Source organism: Protopterus annectens, chromosome 14.part0 (assembly GCF_019279795.1).
Source record: "Protopterus annectens isolate FY-2018-M chromosome 14.part0, PAN1.0, whole genome shotgun sequence".
Taxonomy (NCBI): domain Eukaryota; kingdom Metazoa; phylum Chordata; order Ceratodontiformes; family Protopteridae; genus Protopterus; species Protopterus annectens.
The window spans coordinates 1109829295-1109849824 of NC_056748.1; the positions used below are offsets into that span (position 1 = coordinate 1109829295).

Below are 20530 nucleotides of genomic sequence, written 5' to 3' on the forward strand. Positions count from 1 at the left end.
GGAGGTATGTTGGGGTGGGAGTTTAGTCTGATATGTGGTACAGGGCAGAGATGGGTTATCTCCTTTAATATATGCCCTTACTTTTAGGTTTGGAGTACTAAAAAGATGGTAGATTAGTAAGTTGGTGGGACATTAATCAGGGAGGCAAATGTAGTACTGTGGTGGGAGATTTACTACCACCAAGTGGAGAAATGGGGTGGGAGATAAAGACTTAATAGGCTTATTAATGACAAAATGTGGGAAAAAGAAAGAAAGTAACTAGGGGGGTAGAGGGCTGCTGTAGGCTGCTAGAGTGCTTGCTAAGGGTAGGGAACAAAATACAATTATATTAATTCAGTAGTTAAGGTCAGATGCATACATTCTAGTTAATTCAGAAATTCAGTAGGTAGTTGCAGGTAGTTGACCAGTGTAGGGGTATTCCTATTTGCTATTGTTTTTTCTTTACTTTTAGGTTTGTTGGAGGGGTAAACACCCAAGGAGTGAGAGACTGGTTAATCCAAAAATTCAGTAGGTAGTCACAGGTGGTTGACCAGTGTAGGGGTATTCCCGTTTACTTTATATGTAACTCGTATGTAACATTAGCAACACTAATAGTGTTCTGGTATCACATCAGTGTGAAATTAAATGTTAATTTTAATTGAAGTCATGGGGATATGGTTTATGTACCAAGTAAGATGGAAAACCGTATGAAATCATGTTTATATCTACTACTACTGTTCTGTTCTGTACTACTGACTACTGTTTTTCAACAGGAAATGATCTACTTTTGTGTTCGTGAAGAGCCCATTGTATTCCTTCACATGGAAAATGATTTTATACCCTACACACCAAGAAGAAGGGAAAACCTGCATGAAAATCTGCATAACCTGGGTAAAGGAGTTAAAGTAGAGAAATTGGAGCTCACAATCAAGAAAGAGGTATTAATTTTACTTTGAAATATTTTCCACAAATCATTAAAATTAAAAGTTTTATGCTTTTTATTGATAGAAAAGTAAACAGTTTTACCTTCTATTCGTTAAGAAGCAAATGTACAAAAAATACGCAAGTGTCATGGTATGTAACTAACTTTGCTGCATTTTTTTGTGCTAACAAAACTGGTACTTCATTTTAACAGAGTAATCTGTTTTAGTAGGAAGTGCAGACAAATAAGGTCCTGCCTTGTACTGGACGCTGGCCCATTTTCTGAGCAAGTGGTTTTAATATTCAAGTGATGTTTTGGATGGTACAATGGTGCAGCAGTAGCATTGTCGCCTCACAGCAAGAGGCTCTCAGTTCGATTCTCAGCTGGGGTGCCTTCTGTGTAGAGTCTGCATGTCCTCTGTGTGTTTGTGTGGATTTCCTCTGGGTTCTCCAGTTTCCTCCCACGTTACAAAGACATGCATCCGGAGCCTTTCTCCCAGGGTCTCTGCTGAAAATTGGCTTCGTTCCAAGTGAGACTTTCCCGGTTAATAAATGTTAAGTAAATAAAAGGTGGAAGAGGGCTTTTTAATATAAAATACATAAGCCAATATATCTTCTTGAGGTAACTTTTCATATTTGTAGGAACATTCCTAATCATGTGACTTCCTTAGCAGAAGACAACAGTTTGCCTTTTGTTTTTTATGAGCAGATTTTACAGGGGAACAACTTATTTGCCATTAGCACATTAAGGTAAATGCAGACACATCTGCAGGCCACACAAGTTAAACTACATGGTGCATATAGGTCTCTCAATCCAGTCATCACTGCTTGGTAGCATCTTTTTAAATATAGTGCTGTCCTATGCTACTTTTTACTTGCTTGCCTTTAAGTCACAGAACTATAATGAAATACAGGCAGCTTTTAAGGCACAATGTCTCCTGCAGTCAGCATCTTGCTTTGTGCTTTTTAAGTGTGTATACTGGTGTACAAAATAAGCAGCCAGCTAAAACAACCATTATACTTAATACTGAAATGTTGCAGACACCATATATGATACAGTGTATCTTGCCAGGTCCAGTTCAGTGGATGAGTATGTTCTGGCAATAGCAACCTTCAGCTGATTTTTATAACTGCATTAACTAAGGATTGAGATTAAGGTGTGGTTTGCATTTTGTAATTGTGAGGTTGGGTGACATTATAGGACCATATTAATGACTGGTATGTGAAGAATATAGCCCTCTAAGCTTACATATTTCCATGAGAAGAGCTTGTATAGCTAAAGAAATGTGTAGATTCATTATATTAACTTCTCAGTTTGTCAGTGGTGGTGTTTGGTATTAATACATGAATGGAGTGGTGTTGCTGAAATGCACGCACAATACATATAGCAGTTATTGCAGCTCACATATCTCTGTGCTGTCAGCAGATGGTCACTTTTGTTTCTCATTACTGGAATTGCTGGCAGGTACAATTTTCTTGTTGACATGGAATGTTTTTTTGAATATTTAACATTAAGATGACAAAAAATTAGTTCATTTTTGCTCAGTTATTGATGTTCAGATTACCTCGTTTATCCAATTTGTGGTTATATGGGAATAAAAGGAGAGCCTGTTATAGTGCTCAGTGGATGCAAGACAGAGAAACTAAACCTGCATAGGATGTCAGGGTTTCACAGAATGTCTACGCTTGTGTGTACCAGTATACATACATGCATATACATGGTGACCACTTGAACAGTTGAGACCCGCTGTGGCAAATCCTGAAATGCAGAGACGCATTGTCCAAAAGATCGGACTTGAGTATATGAAGTCTGAGATGCACAATGTCAGAATATTCCTTTTTCTCTAAGGTATGGTGATCTTGGAGTTGGTGTACATAAGTTTGGGGGAGCTTGCCACTCCAGAAAAAAGTTTTGAGGAGAACAGCAATTTTCATATTCACACTCCTGCTGTGTTTTTGGATTGTTTTTTTTTCAGCTTGTCGACACTTGGCATTTCAAGTGCTGACATTTCAATATGGAGCTCATACGCACATACAGACACAAATGTGGAACATACGCAGCATGCATAACCACATTGTGGAGGCTTGCTAATTCACCTACTGCGTGTGTTTGCTCTGTACAAGGAAATGGAGCACCAAATGAAAACTGATCGTGGAGAGAGGGATGATAAGCAGAATTGGCAAATAAGGAACTCCAGTCAAGAACCAAGCTGATAATCAAGCACTGTGAGGAAGGGATGTTAAGCACTGCAACATGCAAAGAAATAATCAACGAGGTTAAAACAATGTCAGCAGCTGAATATTTTGCAGGCATGCACATGAAAATCTTTTAACAGAAAATGAGACTGAAAAAGGAAGCAAAAATGAAAATAATTTTAAAACATACCAGGAAAAGGAATTCGAAGGAAGCATTTATTCACAAAAATGTTGATAACAGAATATATTGATAGTGTGGACAGCTGAAATAAATGGGTGCTAAGCTTAAATATGAAACATTAGTACATAGATTCAGTTTTGAATGTTGTGGTCTTTAGGCCATTGAGAAATATTAACTTCTTAGAAGAGGGACAGAATGAGTATACAGCCATTTATTCTGTTTAAATGAATCATTACTACAAGAGTTTCACATCCATAGATGCATGTATGTATGTATGTATACATATGAGCTCCCCTTGCACAAAGGCTGCACCAACACAGATACCACAGCCTTTTTAGGCCCATACCAATTCTCTCACCCCTCCCTAAAATACTAGAAAAAATGCATCCATGCTCAACTCCTCAACCATCTGCTTAAAAACCAAATTGTATCACCAACTCAGGACAGTTTCAAACCAGGACACAGTACCACAGCTGCCCTCCTCTCCTTCCTAGGTGTAGTCAACCAGGCATGAGATTCTGGCAAAATAATCGGTTCTCTTTTCCTAGAGCTCTCCAAAGTTTTTGATACCATTTCCCATACCATCCTCCTGTCCAAACTATCCACATTCCACATTTCCCCACTTACTCTACAGTGAATTCAATACCTGTCTCTCCAATAGGCAACAATCCATCAAATGGCAACAATCTTACTCTCCCTTCCTCAGAACTTCCACAGGTTCCATACTTGGTCCTCTCTTATTTAGCATCTTTATTAACAACTCTCACAGTTAGACATTGCCCGTTTGATTCTCAGAGCGTCTTCTGTGTAGCAAAATGTATGAATGGGTGTTCCTTCGTTGAAGGTTGTGCGTTAGGCCTGGCAAGCCAGTACGTAAAAATCTACTGCCAATCATTAGCAGACCGGAGTTCCGCTGTGGCGACCCCTAACCGGGAAAAGCCGAAAGACAAAAACAAACTAACAAACAAATTAACAGCTTTCACTCCACTATCCCACAGTGCTCAGTAATCTAGTAATGCTGATGACTCTACAATAATGTGCACTGCAAATTCTAGTTCTGAACTCCAGCAAATCATGCAGAATGCCCTCACCTCTACTGAATCTTGGATTCTTAGTCATCTTGCCCTAAATCCAAGAAAAACTAAACTAGTACTTTTTACCCATATGAAAACTACTCCCCTAGATAGTCTTCACTACAAAAGCCCAAGACAATACCACTATAGATGTTGTCCCACACACTAAACTACTGTGCATTATTATAATCGAAAACCTTAACTTTGATCTAAACAAAAGCAATTGCATTATAAAAACACACCAAAAGCTTGGTATGCTCTACAGGCACCAACACTTTCTTAGCCTCTCTACTAGACAAACCCTTACAACCACTATTATATTGCCCTCTTTCCTTTATGGCATCCCTCTCTTCACTAATATCCAAAATTCTGCAAAATCCGAACTTGAGATGTTACAACAAAAACCCAAATTTGCCACCAAGGCCAAATTCTCATCCCACCACTGTAACTCACTGAAACAATTAGGCTGGCTGGAACTCCCCCACCATCTCTCATTCACCCAGCTAATTACAGTGCACAAAATAATCTACAGACTCAGACTGTCCTGCTGTCTCGACACTACTGACCCAGTACCAACCCATCAGGCAACTAAGATCTGAAAATCAAGTACTTCTAAAAGTAGAAAAGTCCACCTTACCTGCTAGTCAACCCCTCTATTCCTTCACCTTCCCCAAACTATGGAATTAACTTCCACATTCTATAAGAAACACAGGCAGTACCACCACCTTCAAAAAAATACCAAAAAATCATTTCACCTCTTCCTGGCTGTGTACCTGCTCTGCAACAACCCTTCCTGGCTTATGTATCTGCTCTATAACAACCCTTCCTGGCTATGTACCTGCTCAATAACATCCCTTCCTGGCTCTGTACCTGCTCTATAACAACCCTTCCTGGCTATGTACCTGCTCTATAACAACCCTTCCTGGCTATGTACCTGCTCTATAACAATCCTTCCTGGCTATGCACCCGCTCTATAACAACCCTTCCTGGCTATGTACCTGCTCTATAACAACCCCTTCCTGGCTATGTATCTGCTCTATAACAACCCTTCCTGGCTCTGTACCTGCTCTATAAGAACTCTTGCTGGTTGTGTATCTGCTCTATAACAATCCTTCCTGACTATGTACCTGCTCTATAACAATCCTTCCTGGCTATGTACCTGCTCTATAACAACCCTTCCTGGCTATGTACCTGCTCTATAACAACCCTTCCTGGCTATGTACCTGCTCTATAACAATCCTTCCTGGCTATGTACCTGCTCTATAACAACCCTTCCTGGCTATGTACCTGCTCTATAACAACCCTTCCTGGCTATGTACCTGCTCTATAACAACCCTTCCTGGCTCTGTACCTGCTCTACAACAACTCTTCTTAGCTATGTACCTGCTCTGTAACAACTCTTCTTGATTTATATGTACCTGTGCTATAACCACCCTTCCTGGCTATATACCTGCTCTATAACAACCCTTCCTGGCTATGTACCTGCTCTATAACAACCCTTCCTGGCTATGTACTTGATGTCCTTCAAGGATGCAACTGCAGTCCTGACATATGGGTTATCCTGCCTCAGGCAGCCCTTCGATCGGCCGGATTCCAAAGTCTGGGTCTGGCGTCGGCTGATGTCGCCCTTTCCCCGACGTCAGAGCGCCTGGGGTATAAAAGCGTCAGCCGACGCCATCTTCTTCAGTCTTTCTTGCCGCACGGCGCCCGAAGCAGAAGAAGTTCGCAAGTGCCGGTCGACCAGCTCCTGTGTGTTCAGCTACTGAAGTCTTCAAAAAAGCTAAGTACCCCGTTGGGGACCTTTTCTTGCCTCAGCCGATGTCAGATAAAACTGTAAAAGTTAATAATTGTTTAACTTGTGGGAAACAAATACCTCATAAGGATTTCCACTCTTACTGCTTACCCTGCCTAGGCCCAGAACACAACATCTCGGCCTATACAGCTTGTGCTTCTTTCAATAAACGCACTCTTAGGCGTCGGACAGAGTTTGCACAGGATTATTTTGGGGAAGATTTCTGTTATATTATGCCGTCGGAGCTTCCGACAGCACATTTACCTAAAAAACGGAAGGATAAGGACCGACACCCGCGGTCTCGGCCGACACCACACTTAGGCCTACCGCGAGTGTCTCGGTCTCTTCTGAGCCGGTTTCACAACCACTACAGACAGACGACACCGCCCCACCGTTTACTTCGGTACCAGAGGCCAGCTCGGTGCCGGTTTCTGTTCTCCCCTCTGAGACCGTAGCCCAGGATATTTCTGACACCATTTCAGTGGATAAGACTACTCCAGCACGCGGGGCAGCCAGGCCTCCAGTGTCTATGTCCATTAAGGCCTACACACGTGCTAAGGCTGCCAAACAGGCTAAGTCTCTCCCTCCAAGATCTGTTTCTCTGGGATCCACTTCTGGTTCTCAAATTTTAAGTTTAGCTGAGGACCTTATTTCTTTAATTAGGGGTTCTCAGCCACATCCAGAAAGAGGCTCTCAGCCGCCTTATGTCAAGAGACCTAGGGTTGAGTAGGTAGATCCCCAGTCCTCCGATGAGGCCTCAAGTGATTCTGCACATTCAGACTACCAGGAGGAGGCCTTCCCGGCCTACGAGGATTCTGATGCGGAGGAATCCATTCCCTCTGCTTCTCCTCCTGAGGAGTTTTCCTTTGGGGAAACGCTTCATTCCATGAGGGAACACTTCAAATGGCAAAGGTTAAGAGAATTTTTAAAGCTACCTCAGCATAGACCCTTAGCTATTCCTCCAGTTTTAAATGTTTTAGATGATGTGTACTTAGAATCTAGTGTTTCCCCTGACTCCCTCCCCCCTGCTCCTGTCAAGCCAGACCGGTACTACAGGGTCCCAGACACGCATCAATTTCTGTACAAGGGCCATACTGCTGACCCGGAAACTATTTCTCAGGGGCCTAAAGGGGTTTCCTCCACTACTGCTAAGAATCCACTTCCTTCGGAAAGAGATTCTAGGGCTTTAGAAAGGTGGGGCAAGAAAGTATATACATCTTCCACCCTTTCTATGTGAGCATTAAATTGTCAATTTCATATGATTCAGTATCAGGAATACATGTTGGATGACTTGCAAAAGAAATTGGCTTCCCCTGAACCATTAGATAGAAAGGGGGTTACAGGAATTGGTTCATAATACTCAGCAGGTTAGCAACCATTTCCTTCAGTGTGGATATGATGCATTGGAAGCTTCATGTAGAGCACTGCTTGGTAGCATCTTTTTAAATATAGTGCTGTCCTATGCTACTTTTTACTTGCTTGCCTTTAAGTCAAAGAACTATAATGAAATACAGGCAGCTTTTAAGGCACAATGTCTCCTGCAGTCAGCATCTTGCTTTGTGCTTTTTAAGTGTGTATACTGGTGTACAAAATAAGCAGCCAGCTAAAACAACCATTATACTTAATACTGAAATGTTGCAGACAACCTTATATGATACAGTGTGTCTTGCCAGGTCCAGTTCAGTGGATGAGTATGTTCTGGCAATAGCAACCTTCAGCTGATTTTTATAACGGCATTAACTAAGGATTGAGATTAAGGTGTGGTTTGAATTTTGTAATTGTGAGGTTGGGTGACATTATAGGACCATATTAATGACTGGTATGTGAAGAATATAGCCCTCTTAAGCTTACATATTTCCATGAGAAGATCTTGTATAGCTAAAGAAATGTGTAGATTCATTATATTAACTTCTCAGCTTGTCAGTGGTGGTGTTTGGTATTAATACATAAATGGGGCGGTGTTGCTGAAATGCACGCACCATACATGTAGCAGTTATTGCAGCTCACATATCTCTGTGCTGTCAGCAGATGGTCGCTTTTGTTTCTCATTACTGGAATTGCTGGCAGGTACAATTTTCTTGTTGACGTGGAATGTTTTTTTGAATATTTAACATTAAGATGACAACAAATTAGTTCATTTTTGCTCAGTTATTGATGTTCAGATTACCTCGTTTATCCAATTCATGGTTGTATGAGAATAAAAGGAGACCCTGTTATAGTGCTCAGTGGATGCAAGACAGAGAAACTAAACCTGCATAGGATGTCAGGGTTTCACAGAACATCTCCGTTTGTGTGTGCCAGTATACATACATGCATATACATGGTGACCACTTGAACAGTTGAGACCCGCTGTAGCAAATCATGAAATGTAGAGACACATTGTCCAAAAGATTGGACTTGAGTATATGAAGTCTGAGATGCACAATGTCAGAATATTCCTTTTTCTCTAAGGTATGGTGATCTTGGAGTTGGTGTACATAAGTTTGGGAGAGCTTGCCACTCCAGAAAAAAGTTTTGAGGAGAAAAACGATTTTGATATTCACACTCCTCCCTCCTGTGTTTTTGGATTGTTTTTTTTTTCAGCTTGTCGACACTTGGCATTTCGAGTGCTGACATTTCAATATGGAGCTCATACGCACATACAGACACAAATGTGGAACATACGCAGCATGCATAACCACATTGTGGATGATTGCTAATTCACCTACTTGCGTGTGTTTGCTCTGTAGAAGGAAATGAAGCACCAAATGAAAACTGATCATGGAGAGAGGGATGACGTGCAGACTTGGCAAATAAGGAACTCCAGCCAAGAACCAAGCTGGTAATCAAGCACTGTGAGGAAGGGGTGTTAAGCACTGCAACATGCAAAGAAATAATCAATAAGGTTAAAACAACGTCAGCAGCTGAATATTTTGCAGGCATGCACAGGAAAGTCTTTTAACAGAAAATGAGACCGAAAAAGGAAGCAAAAATGAAACGAATTTTAAAACATACCGGGAAAAGGAATTCGAAGGAAGCATGTATTCACAAAAATGTTGATAACAGAATATATTGATAGTGTGGAGAGCTGAAATAAATGGGTACTAAGCTTAAATATGAAACATTTAGTACATAAGTTTAGTTTTGAATGTTCTGGTCCTTAGGCCATTGAGAAATATTAACTTCTTAGAAGAGGGACAGAATGAGTATACAGCCATTTATTCTGTTTAACTGAATCATTACTACAAGAGTTTCACATCCATAGATACATGTATGTATGTATATATACATATGAGCTCACCTTGCACAAAGGCTGCACCAACACAGACACCACAGCCTTTTTAGGCCCATACCAATTCTCTCACCCCTCCCTAAAATACTAGAAAAAATGCATCCATGCCCAACTCCTCAACCATCTGCTTGAAAACCAAATTCTGTCGCCAACTCAGGACAGTTTCAAACAAGGACACAGTACCACAGCTGCCCTCCTCTCCTTCCTAGGTGTAGTCAACCGGGCAGGAGATTCTGGCAAAATAATCGGTTCTCTTTTCCTAGAGCTCTCCAAAGTTTTTGATACCATTTCCCATACCATCCTCCTGTCCAAACTATCCACCTTCCACATTTCCCCACTTACTCTACAATGATTCAATACCTGTCTCTCCAATCGGCAGCAATCCATCAAATGGCAACAATCTTACTCTCCCTTCCTCAGAACTTCCACAGGTTCCATACTTTGTCGTCTCTTATTTAGCATTTTTATTAACAACTCTCACAGTTAGACGTTGCCCATTCGATTCTCAGTTAGAGCGTCTTCTGTGTAGTGACATGCGTGAATGGGTGTTCCTTCGTTGAAGGTTGTGCGTTACGCCTGGCAAGCCAGTGCGTAAAAATCTACTGCCAATCATTAGCAGACCGGAGTTCTGCTGTGGCGACCCCTAACCGGGAAATTCCGAAAGACACAAACAAACTAACAAACAAATTAACAACTTTCACTCCACTATCCCAAAATGCTCAGTAATCCAGTAATGCTGATGACTCTACAATAATGTGCACTGCAAATTCTAGTTCTGAACTCCAGCAAATCATGCAGAATGCCCTCACCTCTACTGAATCTTGGATTCTTAGTCATCTTGCCCTAAATCCAAGAAAAACTAAACTAGTACTTTTTACCCATAAGAAAACTACTCCCCTAGATAAAGTCTTCGCTACAAAAGCCCAAGACAATACCACTATAGATGTTGTCCCACACACTAAACTACTGTGCATTATTATAGATGAAAACCTTAACTTTGATCTAAACAAAAGCAGTTGCATCATAAAAACACACCAAAAGCTTGGTATGCTGTACAGGCACCAACACTTTCTTAGCCTCTCTACTAGACAAACCCTTACAACCACTATTATATTGCCCTCTTTCCTTTATGGCATCCCTCTCTTCACTAATATCCAAAATTTTGCAAAATCCGAACTTGAGATGTTACAACAAAAACCCAAATTTGCCACCAAGGCCAAATTCTCATCCCACCACTGTAACTCACTGAAACAATTAGGCTGGCTGGAACTCCCCCACCATCTCTCATTCACCCAGCTAATTACAGTGCACAAAATAATCTACAGACTCACAGACTGTCCTGCTGTCTCGACACTACTGACCCAGTACCAACCCATCAGGCAACTAAGATCTGAAAATCAAGTACTTCTAAAAGTAGAAAAGTCCACCTTACCTGCTAGTCAGCCCCTCTATGCCTTCACCTTCCCCAAACTATGGAATTAACTTCCTCATTCTAGAAGAAACACAGGCAGTACCACCACCTTCAAAAAATACCAAAAAATCATTTCAGCTCTTCTATAAGAAACACAGGCAGTACCACCACCTTCAAAAAAATACCAAAAAATCATTTCAGCTCTTCCTGGCTGTGTACCTGCTCTGTAACCACCCTTCCTGGCTATGTATCTGCTCTATAACAACCCTTCCTGGCTCTGTACCTGCTCTATAACAACCCTTCCTGGCTCTGTACCTGCTCTATAACAACCCTTCCTGGCTCTGTACCTGCTCTATATCAACCCTTCCTGGCTCTGTACCTGCTCTATAACAACCCTTCCTGGCTATGTACCTGCTCTATAACAACCCTTCCTGGTTATGTACCTGCTCTATAACAACCCTTCCTGGCTATGTATCTGCTCTATAACAACCCTTCCTGGCTATGTATCTGCTCTATAACAACCCTTCCTGGCTCTGTACCTGCTCTATAACAACTCTTCCTGGCTCTGTACCTGCTCTATATCAACCCTTCCTGGCTCTGTACCTGCTCTATAACAACCCTTCCTGGCTCTGTACCTGCTCTATAACAACTCTTCTTAGCTATGTACCTGCTCTGTAACAATTCTTCCTGACTATGTACCTGCTCTATAACAATCCTTCCTGGCTATGTACCTGCTCTATAACAACCCTTCCTGGCTATGTACCTGCTCTATAACAACCCTTCCTGGCTATGTACCTGCTCTATAAAAACCTTTCCTGGCTGTGTATCTGCTCTATAACATCCCTTCTTGGCTGTGTACCTGCTCTATAACAACCGTTGCTGGCCATGTACTTGCTTTATAACAACCCTTCCTGGCCATGTACCTGCTCTATAACAACCCTTCCTGGCTATGTACCTGCTCTATATCAACCCTTCCTGGCTCTGTACCTGCTCTATAACAACCCTTCCTGGCTCTGTACCTGCTCTATAACAACTCTTCTTAGCTATGTACCTGCTCTGTAACAACTCTTCCTGACTATGTACCTGCTCTATAACGATCCTTCCTGGCTATGTACCTGCTCTATAACAACCCTTCCTGGCTATGTACCTGCTCTATAACAACCCTTCCTGGCTATGTACCTGCTCTATAACAACCCTTCCTGGCTATGTACCTGCTCGGTAACCTGACCTCCTCCTTCTCCTTATATAACTAAACTCCTATGCTTCTTGCTACTTCTGACTGATGATATTTTCTCCAGAATTATTGTTTTTAATCACTTGTTACTGGTACAGTAATGCTGATTAACTCTCTGTTTATACCTCTTTGAATTCATCTGGCAACCAAAAAAATTCCTGCTTTTAATGTATTCTGTATATATTACTGTAATCATCTGTAACGCTGTATGTACTTTGTACCAATTAATGTGTAATGTTTTCTATGTTCTTTTTGGAGCTTTTCTCCCTGGGTTTCCACTGAAATGGGCTGTTTTGCGCCCAGTGGACTTTCCAGGTAAACAAATTTAGTCAATAAATAAGCAAGCAAACAATGTGTGGGTGTGTGCGTGCTAATTCCCTGTTCCTCACTGCAGAGCGATCTCTGTTCACAGTGTAGGTATATCAGTTATCAAATGGTTGAATGTACCATGCGATTTGACCATACATAGTTGACGTACCAGGGATTAAGTGCCTCTTGCAAGCCGTGATTTCAACCATCCAACAATTGATTGCCATTTGGGTAAGTTATAGCATATGTATCTCTATATGGTGTACATGCATATGGTCGACCAGTGAATGGTCGAGCGGGTATGGCCAAAAGGAGTGTGGTAACATCTCAAAAATGTGATTGCAAGCGTTGTGAATCACAAAATCCTGTCCCCTTTTTGACCCATGTTAGCACTCGTTTAGGGTGTAGAGCAGTCGTAAATGTTGATTTTGGTGTTTTTATAGCATTCTGACCATTCGGTGTTATGGGGTTCGCGGAAAAAAGTTGTTAAAATGTATAGTTGAGTAATGTGTGCTCAACCATATGAATGTAAACCTATATGAGTGTGTGTATATACATACAAAGACACACACACACATATGTATGTGTGTGCATGTGTATATATGTGTGTGTTACACACACATATATATAAATATGTATATACATATATGTGTGTGTATACACACACATATATATATATAGTGTGTGTCTATATATATATATATATATATATATATATATATATATATATATATATAGTGTGTGTCTATATATATATATATATATATATATATATATATATATACATGTATATATAGATATAAAATGTGTGTGTGTGTGTATATGTATATATATATATAATATGTGTGTGTGTGTGTATATATCTATCTATGTGCATATGTGTATGTATATATAGATATAAAATGTGTGTGTATATATATAATATATATATATGTGTGTGTGTATGTATATATATATATATATATATATATGTGTGTGTGTATATATATATATATATATATATGTATGTGTGTGTGTGTGTGTGTGTGTGTGTGTATATATATATATATGGTTCCCTATCAGAAGCCTGAAACACTATAAGCCTGAAAATCAAAATCCTGAAACCAAAAGCCTGAAAATTCAAAATCCCGAAAACCCAAAATCCTGAAAACACAAATAATGCTAATATGTCACTATAAAGACACTAATATCTACCAACTGACCCTGACCCTAATCCTAACCCTAAGGTCCGTCACTATCGCACACTCACCTGACCCGCGCCCTAACCCTAACTCACTTAAACCACCCCTAACCCCAATATTTGTCACTACTGCATACATGCCTAACCTGCGCCCTAACCCTAACTCACTTAAACCGCCCCTAACCCTAACAGAAAACCAACCGCACACTTACCTGAACCCAACGCATGACCTAACACCACAGGGCTAACAATAGCAAAGCCACAATGACGTCAGTATGTCCATTTTGTGTTTTCAGGATTTTGAATTTTCAGGCTTATAGTGTTTCAGGCTTCTGATAGGGAACCATATATATATATATATATATATATATATATATATATATATATATGTGTGTGTGTATGTATATTTATATATATATATATATATATATATATGTGTGTAAATATATATATATATATATATACACACACTCACACGCACGCACACACACATATATATATATATATATTATACTGAAAACTGAGCAAAACAAAACAAAAGAAATATAAATTAAAATAAAAAGTTAATTCACCCTGGTAGGACAAAATGAGCCGATACTGTGTTGAGGGCTTTTATTTGCAACACCAATAAAGAACGAAAGAATGTTTGTGATCTCCAAGATCCATATGGACATCTCCATCTCCCCAGTGTCTTCCATACATATGAAAACAGAGCACATTTTAGAGTTCCTGGACTCAATCCTGAACACACTTCCCAACTGTACAGAATTCCTCAGTATACCAGTTTTGAGGGCAAAATAATGGGGTGCCACAAATTCCTGAGTGGCCCCTTCAATTCTGAATTTCCCGGTTCTGTTTTCAAAATTTTTTTCTTTTTAAATGAAGTTTTTGATATCAATTGCAGGGCATGCGAGATGACGTCAGCTTCATGTCAGACTGCCAGCCTATCAAAATTAGACTAGGGCTTGAGGGGTGTGTCTACACAGTACTTGTTTACTTTTCTTTCGTCTACATTCGGGCGTTCATTCGTCGACTTTGCAGTTGCTTGGATCTGGATGCTTGCTCTTGGTCTGGAGGCAGGATTGGTTAATTTTTGAGCCAGGAAACGGAGGAGTGAGGATGTCAGGAGGACAAGTCAACTGTCGAATTTCTCAAGCTGTTTTTAAATTAAGGTCCATGTAGTCAGTACCCACAGTCCATCCATAGATTAAGTGCAGGGCAGCAGCAGTCGAGCTGCAGAAGAGTGCCGCAGAGTAAGCTGCAGACTTTGTACTGGTTCACCCAGTTCAGCCATATTATTAATTTCTTGCAGTGCTAGAGTGACCCTAACTGAGACTGACCCTCACCCTATCCCTGTCTCCAGAGACTAAGAGAAGAGAAAAATCAGAAAATGTATATTCATTAGTTCCTCCTGATCCTCAAGGTAAAAGGTTCATTAAGCTCAGATTACTGATGCTTTGAAATTTGAAAGTTTTTCCGTTTTTTTTTTTTTTTTTGTGACAAATGGAGCAACTTGAGTGAACTGTGCATATAATAAGGTGTAACCTTTACTTCTTCTCTTGTGGCATGATGATAAACATACAATACATTACTCACATTATACTGATTTACTGCATTCTCATTTTTGAATTATTAAATATATTAGTCTCACTGTTAGCATTAAGGCTTATCTGCCATTCCATCTGCTCTGTTTCTGTCTACCACATTTTTCCAGTAACTGCAGGAATTGATTTACTTAGATTTTTTTTTATCGATACTTTGTCATTTGTTTCTTACTTTGGAGGTTAATTTCTGCTACCTACTAAAGACTGCAGGTGTTTGTCATAGTGTCACCCCCTGTTTTAAGTTAGTTAAGATGACCATACCACTCTGCTGAAAGCACATTTCTCGAAAGAAATGGTTAACAAAGAAATGTTTTATTTATTTATTTAGTATTTTTGTGTGGGAGGATGAAGGGGAGTTAAATAGTTAACTCAGATTTCAATGATTGTGGTTATTAGAATCAGCCCAACCCGTCTAGTGTGGTTAGGCAGTTCTGCACTTTAAATCAGAACCAACAGTAGTACACGGGTTCTTGGTCCACTTTAAACCAGTTTCTATTATTACATTCATATGGCCTTCAATGGGACTGAAGTCAGAAAAAAATGGCAGGCAGCACAGCAGACATAACATGTGATTTTCAGACTTCATGCTTCAGAAAATTCATGCTATGCAAAATCTGTTATACTGTCAACATTCTAGGTTTGAAATAGCAGTATTTAAAAAGTGTCACTGTTTTTGTGCCTTTGTTTTGTCTTCCCATTATTTGGGGCTTTGTCCAGATTTCTTGCTCAAAGAGATTGACTGGTTTATGGGTCCATTTTTCATAAAATTGTAGTTTTCTGGCAAATCACTGGCAGATCTATGGGTCCATTTTTCATAAAATTGTAGTTTTCTGGCAAATCACTGGCAGATCTTTGAGGTCTGAAGTCAGATAATATTAATATAAATAAAACGGTATTATTATGTTTGTTTTTAAAATTTTGTCTTTCAGTTTACATTTAAATGTTGGTATCCCACAATTCCATTGGAGTGGGTGGGCTATGTGCAAATTTTATTTTCATCAGCAGACAGATTTTTGACCAGTTGTGCCTATTTATCATGGGCCTTTGTCCAGATTTTTTATGATTCCAGATTGAGAGGTATGAGTGTTTCCCTCAAAGCCACTTTCAAATAAGAAAAGAGGCTGGAGGCACACACCGTCGACGTACCCATAGACATGCACCAGTGCGGAAAATGCCACTGAGGTGATTTTGTCATTCAACCCCCCCCCCCCCAAGGTACGTTTGACCACCCCACACATAAAAGATGATTTAAACTTTAAGATCCCCAATGTGGTTTACATTGCAATATGCTCTCAATGTGAAGCATACCACACTGGAAAAACCACAAGGCTACTGAGGATCTGGATAAAAGAACATGTGGGAGCCATCAGGAAGTTAGATCCTTACAATGAACTAGCCAGGCATAGTACCTGCTCCCAATTCCCCGGATTACAATTTGCAGCAATTGAAAAAGTCACAGTTCCCCTAGGGATTACTGACCCACTTTGGAACACTGACCACTTACTGTTAGTTAAAGGGTTAAAATGGCAGGTACAATTGTGAGCAGACACACCCCCAGGACTAAATGAAAACCTGAGTGTTTCCATTGTCCTTAAATCGATTAATTAACTCCTTAACCCAGCTCACCACACCAGTTAAACAGTAAGCCTAGGTTAATGGATTAGGGAACTCCTTAACCCATCCCCTGCTTGCCACACCAGTTAAATGATAAGCCTAGGTTAATTTTATGTTATTTTCAGATGAACAACTAAGAAATGGACAAACGAGTAGCGAAACTGCCCAAGACAGCAAGTTTAATGTAGTAAAGCGCTTTACTTTGCTTATTAAGCAAACTTCATCAGACACACTACAAAAGTCAAGAACCATTATATACAGTGACATCACTAGTTAGTGAAACAATTAAGATAATCAAATACTCAAATAATTACATCATTAGATATAATCATTAAATACAATAAAACCTAATTAACTCCAAGGCAACAACTAATACAGAACCTAAACTAAAATGAAAAGTTAATATATGTCCCTGTAACATTCAGAATATACAGAAACATTACATGTAAAAAGTATATGTTTACTAAATATATATTGTCTACTCAAAATGTGTATCATATATACATTAAAAAATTATTATTAAATTATCTGAGAATAAAGTTCCTTCAACAATATAATAGTAAAAAATGTATAAGATAATAAAAAAATATTAACAATACTATGCAATGAATTTGTATAGTGAAAACAAGTGAAAAGTTAAATGTGTAAGCGCATTTTCCTATACAGTTAAAATATAATAAGAATACATGAGAAAAACTCATATTTCCAATTCATGATACAAATAATCAACAATAATGTTAATTTGAAACATGTCAAAGGACGCACTGTATAAACCTTATGGCATATATTTGACAATGTTACTACAGATAAAAATTTTACATTAAATTGCTGCTAAAAGAGTAAAACTACCCTAGAACAGCGGAAATAACAGCAGAAATAACATCATCTTGTCAGACTCAATGTTCTCAAAATACATAAAATAGAACAAGCTTCATTCAGACCGGGTGTATGATAGGCTTCCAACCTAATTTGCCACTGTAATTCATGCTCCAATAATCTAAGGTGGGTAGGAACACCTCTACTGTCATTACTGATCTGATCAATAGCTAAGAACTTGAATTGGTGTGTCGGATATTCTAAAATATGTTTGGCTAGGGCGTTCACTACTTTTTGTTTCCGGATAGCATAAAGATGTTCATAAATCCGTTCACGGAGCTTGCGCTCTGTTTTACCTATATAAAATGCCGAACAATTTTGACACTGAGCTAGGTAAACCAGCATGCTCGAATTACAATTAGTCCTGCATTGTAATTTAAATTCATGTCTATGTATAATGAATCTATTAGATTCAATGATATATTTACAAAAGTTGCAGGATTGACATTTGAACATGCCCGGAGACCTAGTGTGAACATAAAATAGAACAAGCTTCATTCAGACCGGGTGTATGACATGCTTCCAACCTAATTTGCCACTGTAATTCATGCTCCAATAATCTAAGGTGGGTAGGAACACCTCTACTGTCATTACTGATCTGATCAATAGCTAAGAACTTGAATTGGTGTGTCGGATATTCTAAAATATGTTTGGCTAGGGCGTTCACTTCTTTTTGTTTCCGGATAGCATAAAGATGTTCATAAATCCGTTCACGGAGCTTGCGCTCTGTTTTACCTATATAAAATGCCGAACAATTTTGACACTGAGCTAGGTAAACCAGCATGCTCGAATTACAATTAGTCCTGCATTGTAATTTAAATTCATGTCTATGTATAATGAATCTATTAGATTCAATGATATATTTACAAAAGTTGCAGGATTGACATTTGAACATGCCCGGAGACCTAGTGTGAAATGGTTTAAGTTCAAACCATGCCTTCAGGTTTTTAGCTTTCCTATACGTGACCTGGGGTGTAGAACCCATCCTAGAAAATACCAGGGGGTCTGCTCTAAAAAGATCCCAGTTTTTCTTAATTATAGACCAAAGGTTTGCACTGTCCAATGTAAAAGTAGTAATAAACCTGGGAGTATTGATATCAGTGCAAACAACCTTGTCGGAATTGAACTCAGATGAAGTTTGACTGAAAACCTTACAATGAACGAAAGCACTCACAATGTGATTTGAATGAATAAAAGACTGACCAACACAGAGAATAGCCGAGTATCTACATTCTTTCCAAAATAGCAAAAGTTTGTTTTTAAATAAATAAATATATATATATATATATATATATATATATATATATATGTATGTATGTATGTATATATATATATATATATATATATATATATATATATATATATATATATATATACATATATATATATATACACACACACACACATAGACACACTGTACATACATACATATACATAGATACACATATATATTTATGTGGTGCTGCGGTAGCGTTGTCGCCTCACAGCAAGACGTTGTCGCGTTCGATTCTCAGCTAGAGCGTCTTCTCTGTGGAGGCATGAGTGAATGGGCGTGCCTTCATTGAAGGTTGTGTGTCAGGGCTGGTAACTCGGCACATAAAAATCCACTACCAAAAATTAGCGGACCCGAGTTCCGCTGTGGCGACCCCTAACCGGGATAAGCTGAAAGACACAACAGCAGCATATACGTTTACATATATATATAAATTATATATATAAATTATATATTTATATATTTATATATATATAAATTTTATATATATATATATATATATATATATATATAAATACATTGTGTGTGTGTATGTGTGTGTGTGTGTATGTATATGTATATATATATATATATATATATATATATATATAATCTGTATGTATGTATGTGTAATGTATTTAAGGTTCATAGATTAATACTAGGCTAACTGCCCTTTTGGGCCATTTTAAGCTTAGCCAATTACACCAAGTGAGAATCAAACCCTTCACCTTGTGTCTGTAAGGTAAACAAATTAACCGTTATGCCAACCTTCCACCATGTTACGGGTGTGTACACACACACACACACACTCTGCCTCACTCGCACAGACACTCTGCCTCACTCGCACAGACACTCTGCCTCACTCGCACAGACACTCTGCCTCACTCGCACAGACACTCTGCCTCACTAGACACTCTGCCTCACTCGCACAGACACTCTGCCTCACTCGCACAGACACTCTGCCTCACTCGCACACACCCCTTATCTCTTGGAAATATTAGAGATATCTGGGATGGGGATATTACCAGGCTTTCTTTTGTGCACATTCCTTAGTGTTTTCTTGCAGCTCAGGTTTGAACGTTTACTGCACTTTGAAATTGTTGATGCTTTCTGTACAATTAGATTTCTACTTTTTCATTTCTAATTTTGGTTACATCATAAACAGCCTATATCAATAATAAATTTGTTTTCATTAGACAAAGTCAGCATGAAGGATTTGTATTTAGTTCTCTTCTGTCTGCAGAACTAAAGACTGAACAGTGACAGTTGGGCTGCCTTTTAATAGGGCATTTTTAGAAAGAAAAAAGTTCTCCATGTATTAGACTTCTACTAAATCACAGATCTGCTTCAACTTTCTATTGCCTGTCCTACCCTTTCCAGGCATATGTTACTGTTAACGTTTCAAAAAAGGATGGAAAGAGAGGAGCATATACCTGAAAACGGCATTGACTGGAAAAGGATGTGATTACCTTTTACTTACTACCTCGGTCATTCCTAGCATTCCCGTTGCCCCTTTAAATCCTATGTTAGAAGAAGCATATCCCAGAGCTGTCTAAGTGGACCCTACTTTGCAGTGAGTAGCTTCAGACCCCATATATGCTAATGTGATGTCTTATTAACCATGCAGAGCTCCATAG

General features: G+C 39.2%; 1 protein-coding gene across 1 annotated transcript in view; it reads left to right on the forward strand.

Moving 5' to 3' along the window:
* The window catches only part of PALD1 (phosphatase domain containing paladin 1), a gene marked incomplete in the record, with an annotated part of 1459376 nt that overhangs the window by 568131 nt on the left and 870715 nt on the right, over positions 1-20530 (forward strand). The window contains 1 exon segment of the mRNA XM_044056896.1: positions 753-917. Within this exon segment, the coding sequence (XP_043912831.1) occupies positions 753-917 (165 nt within the window).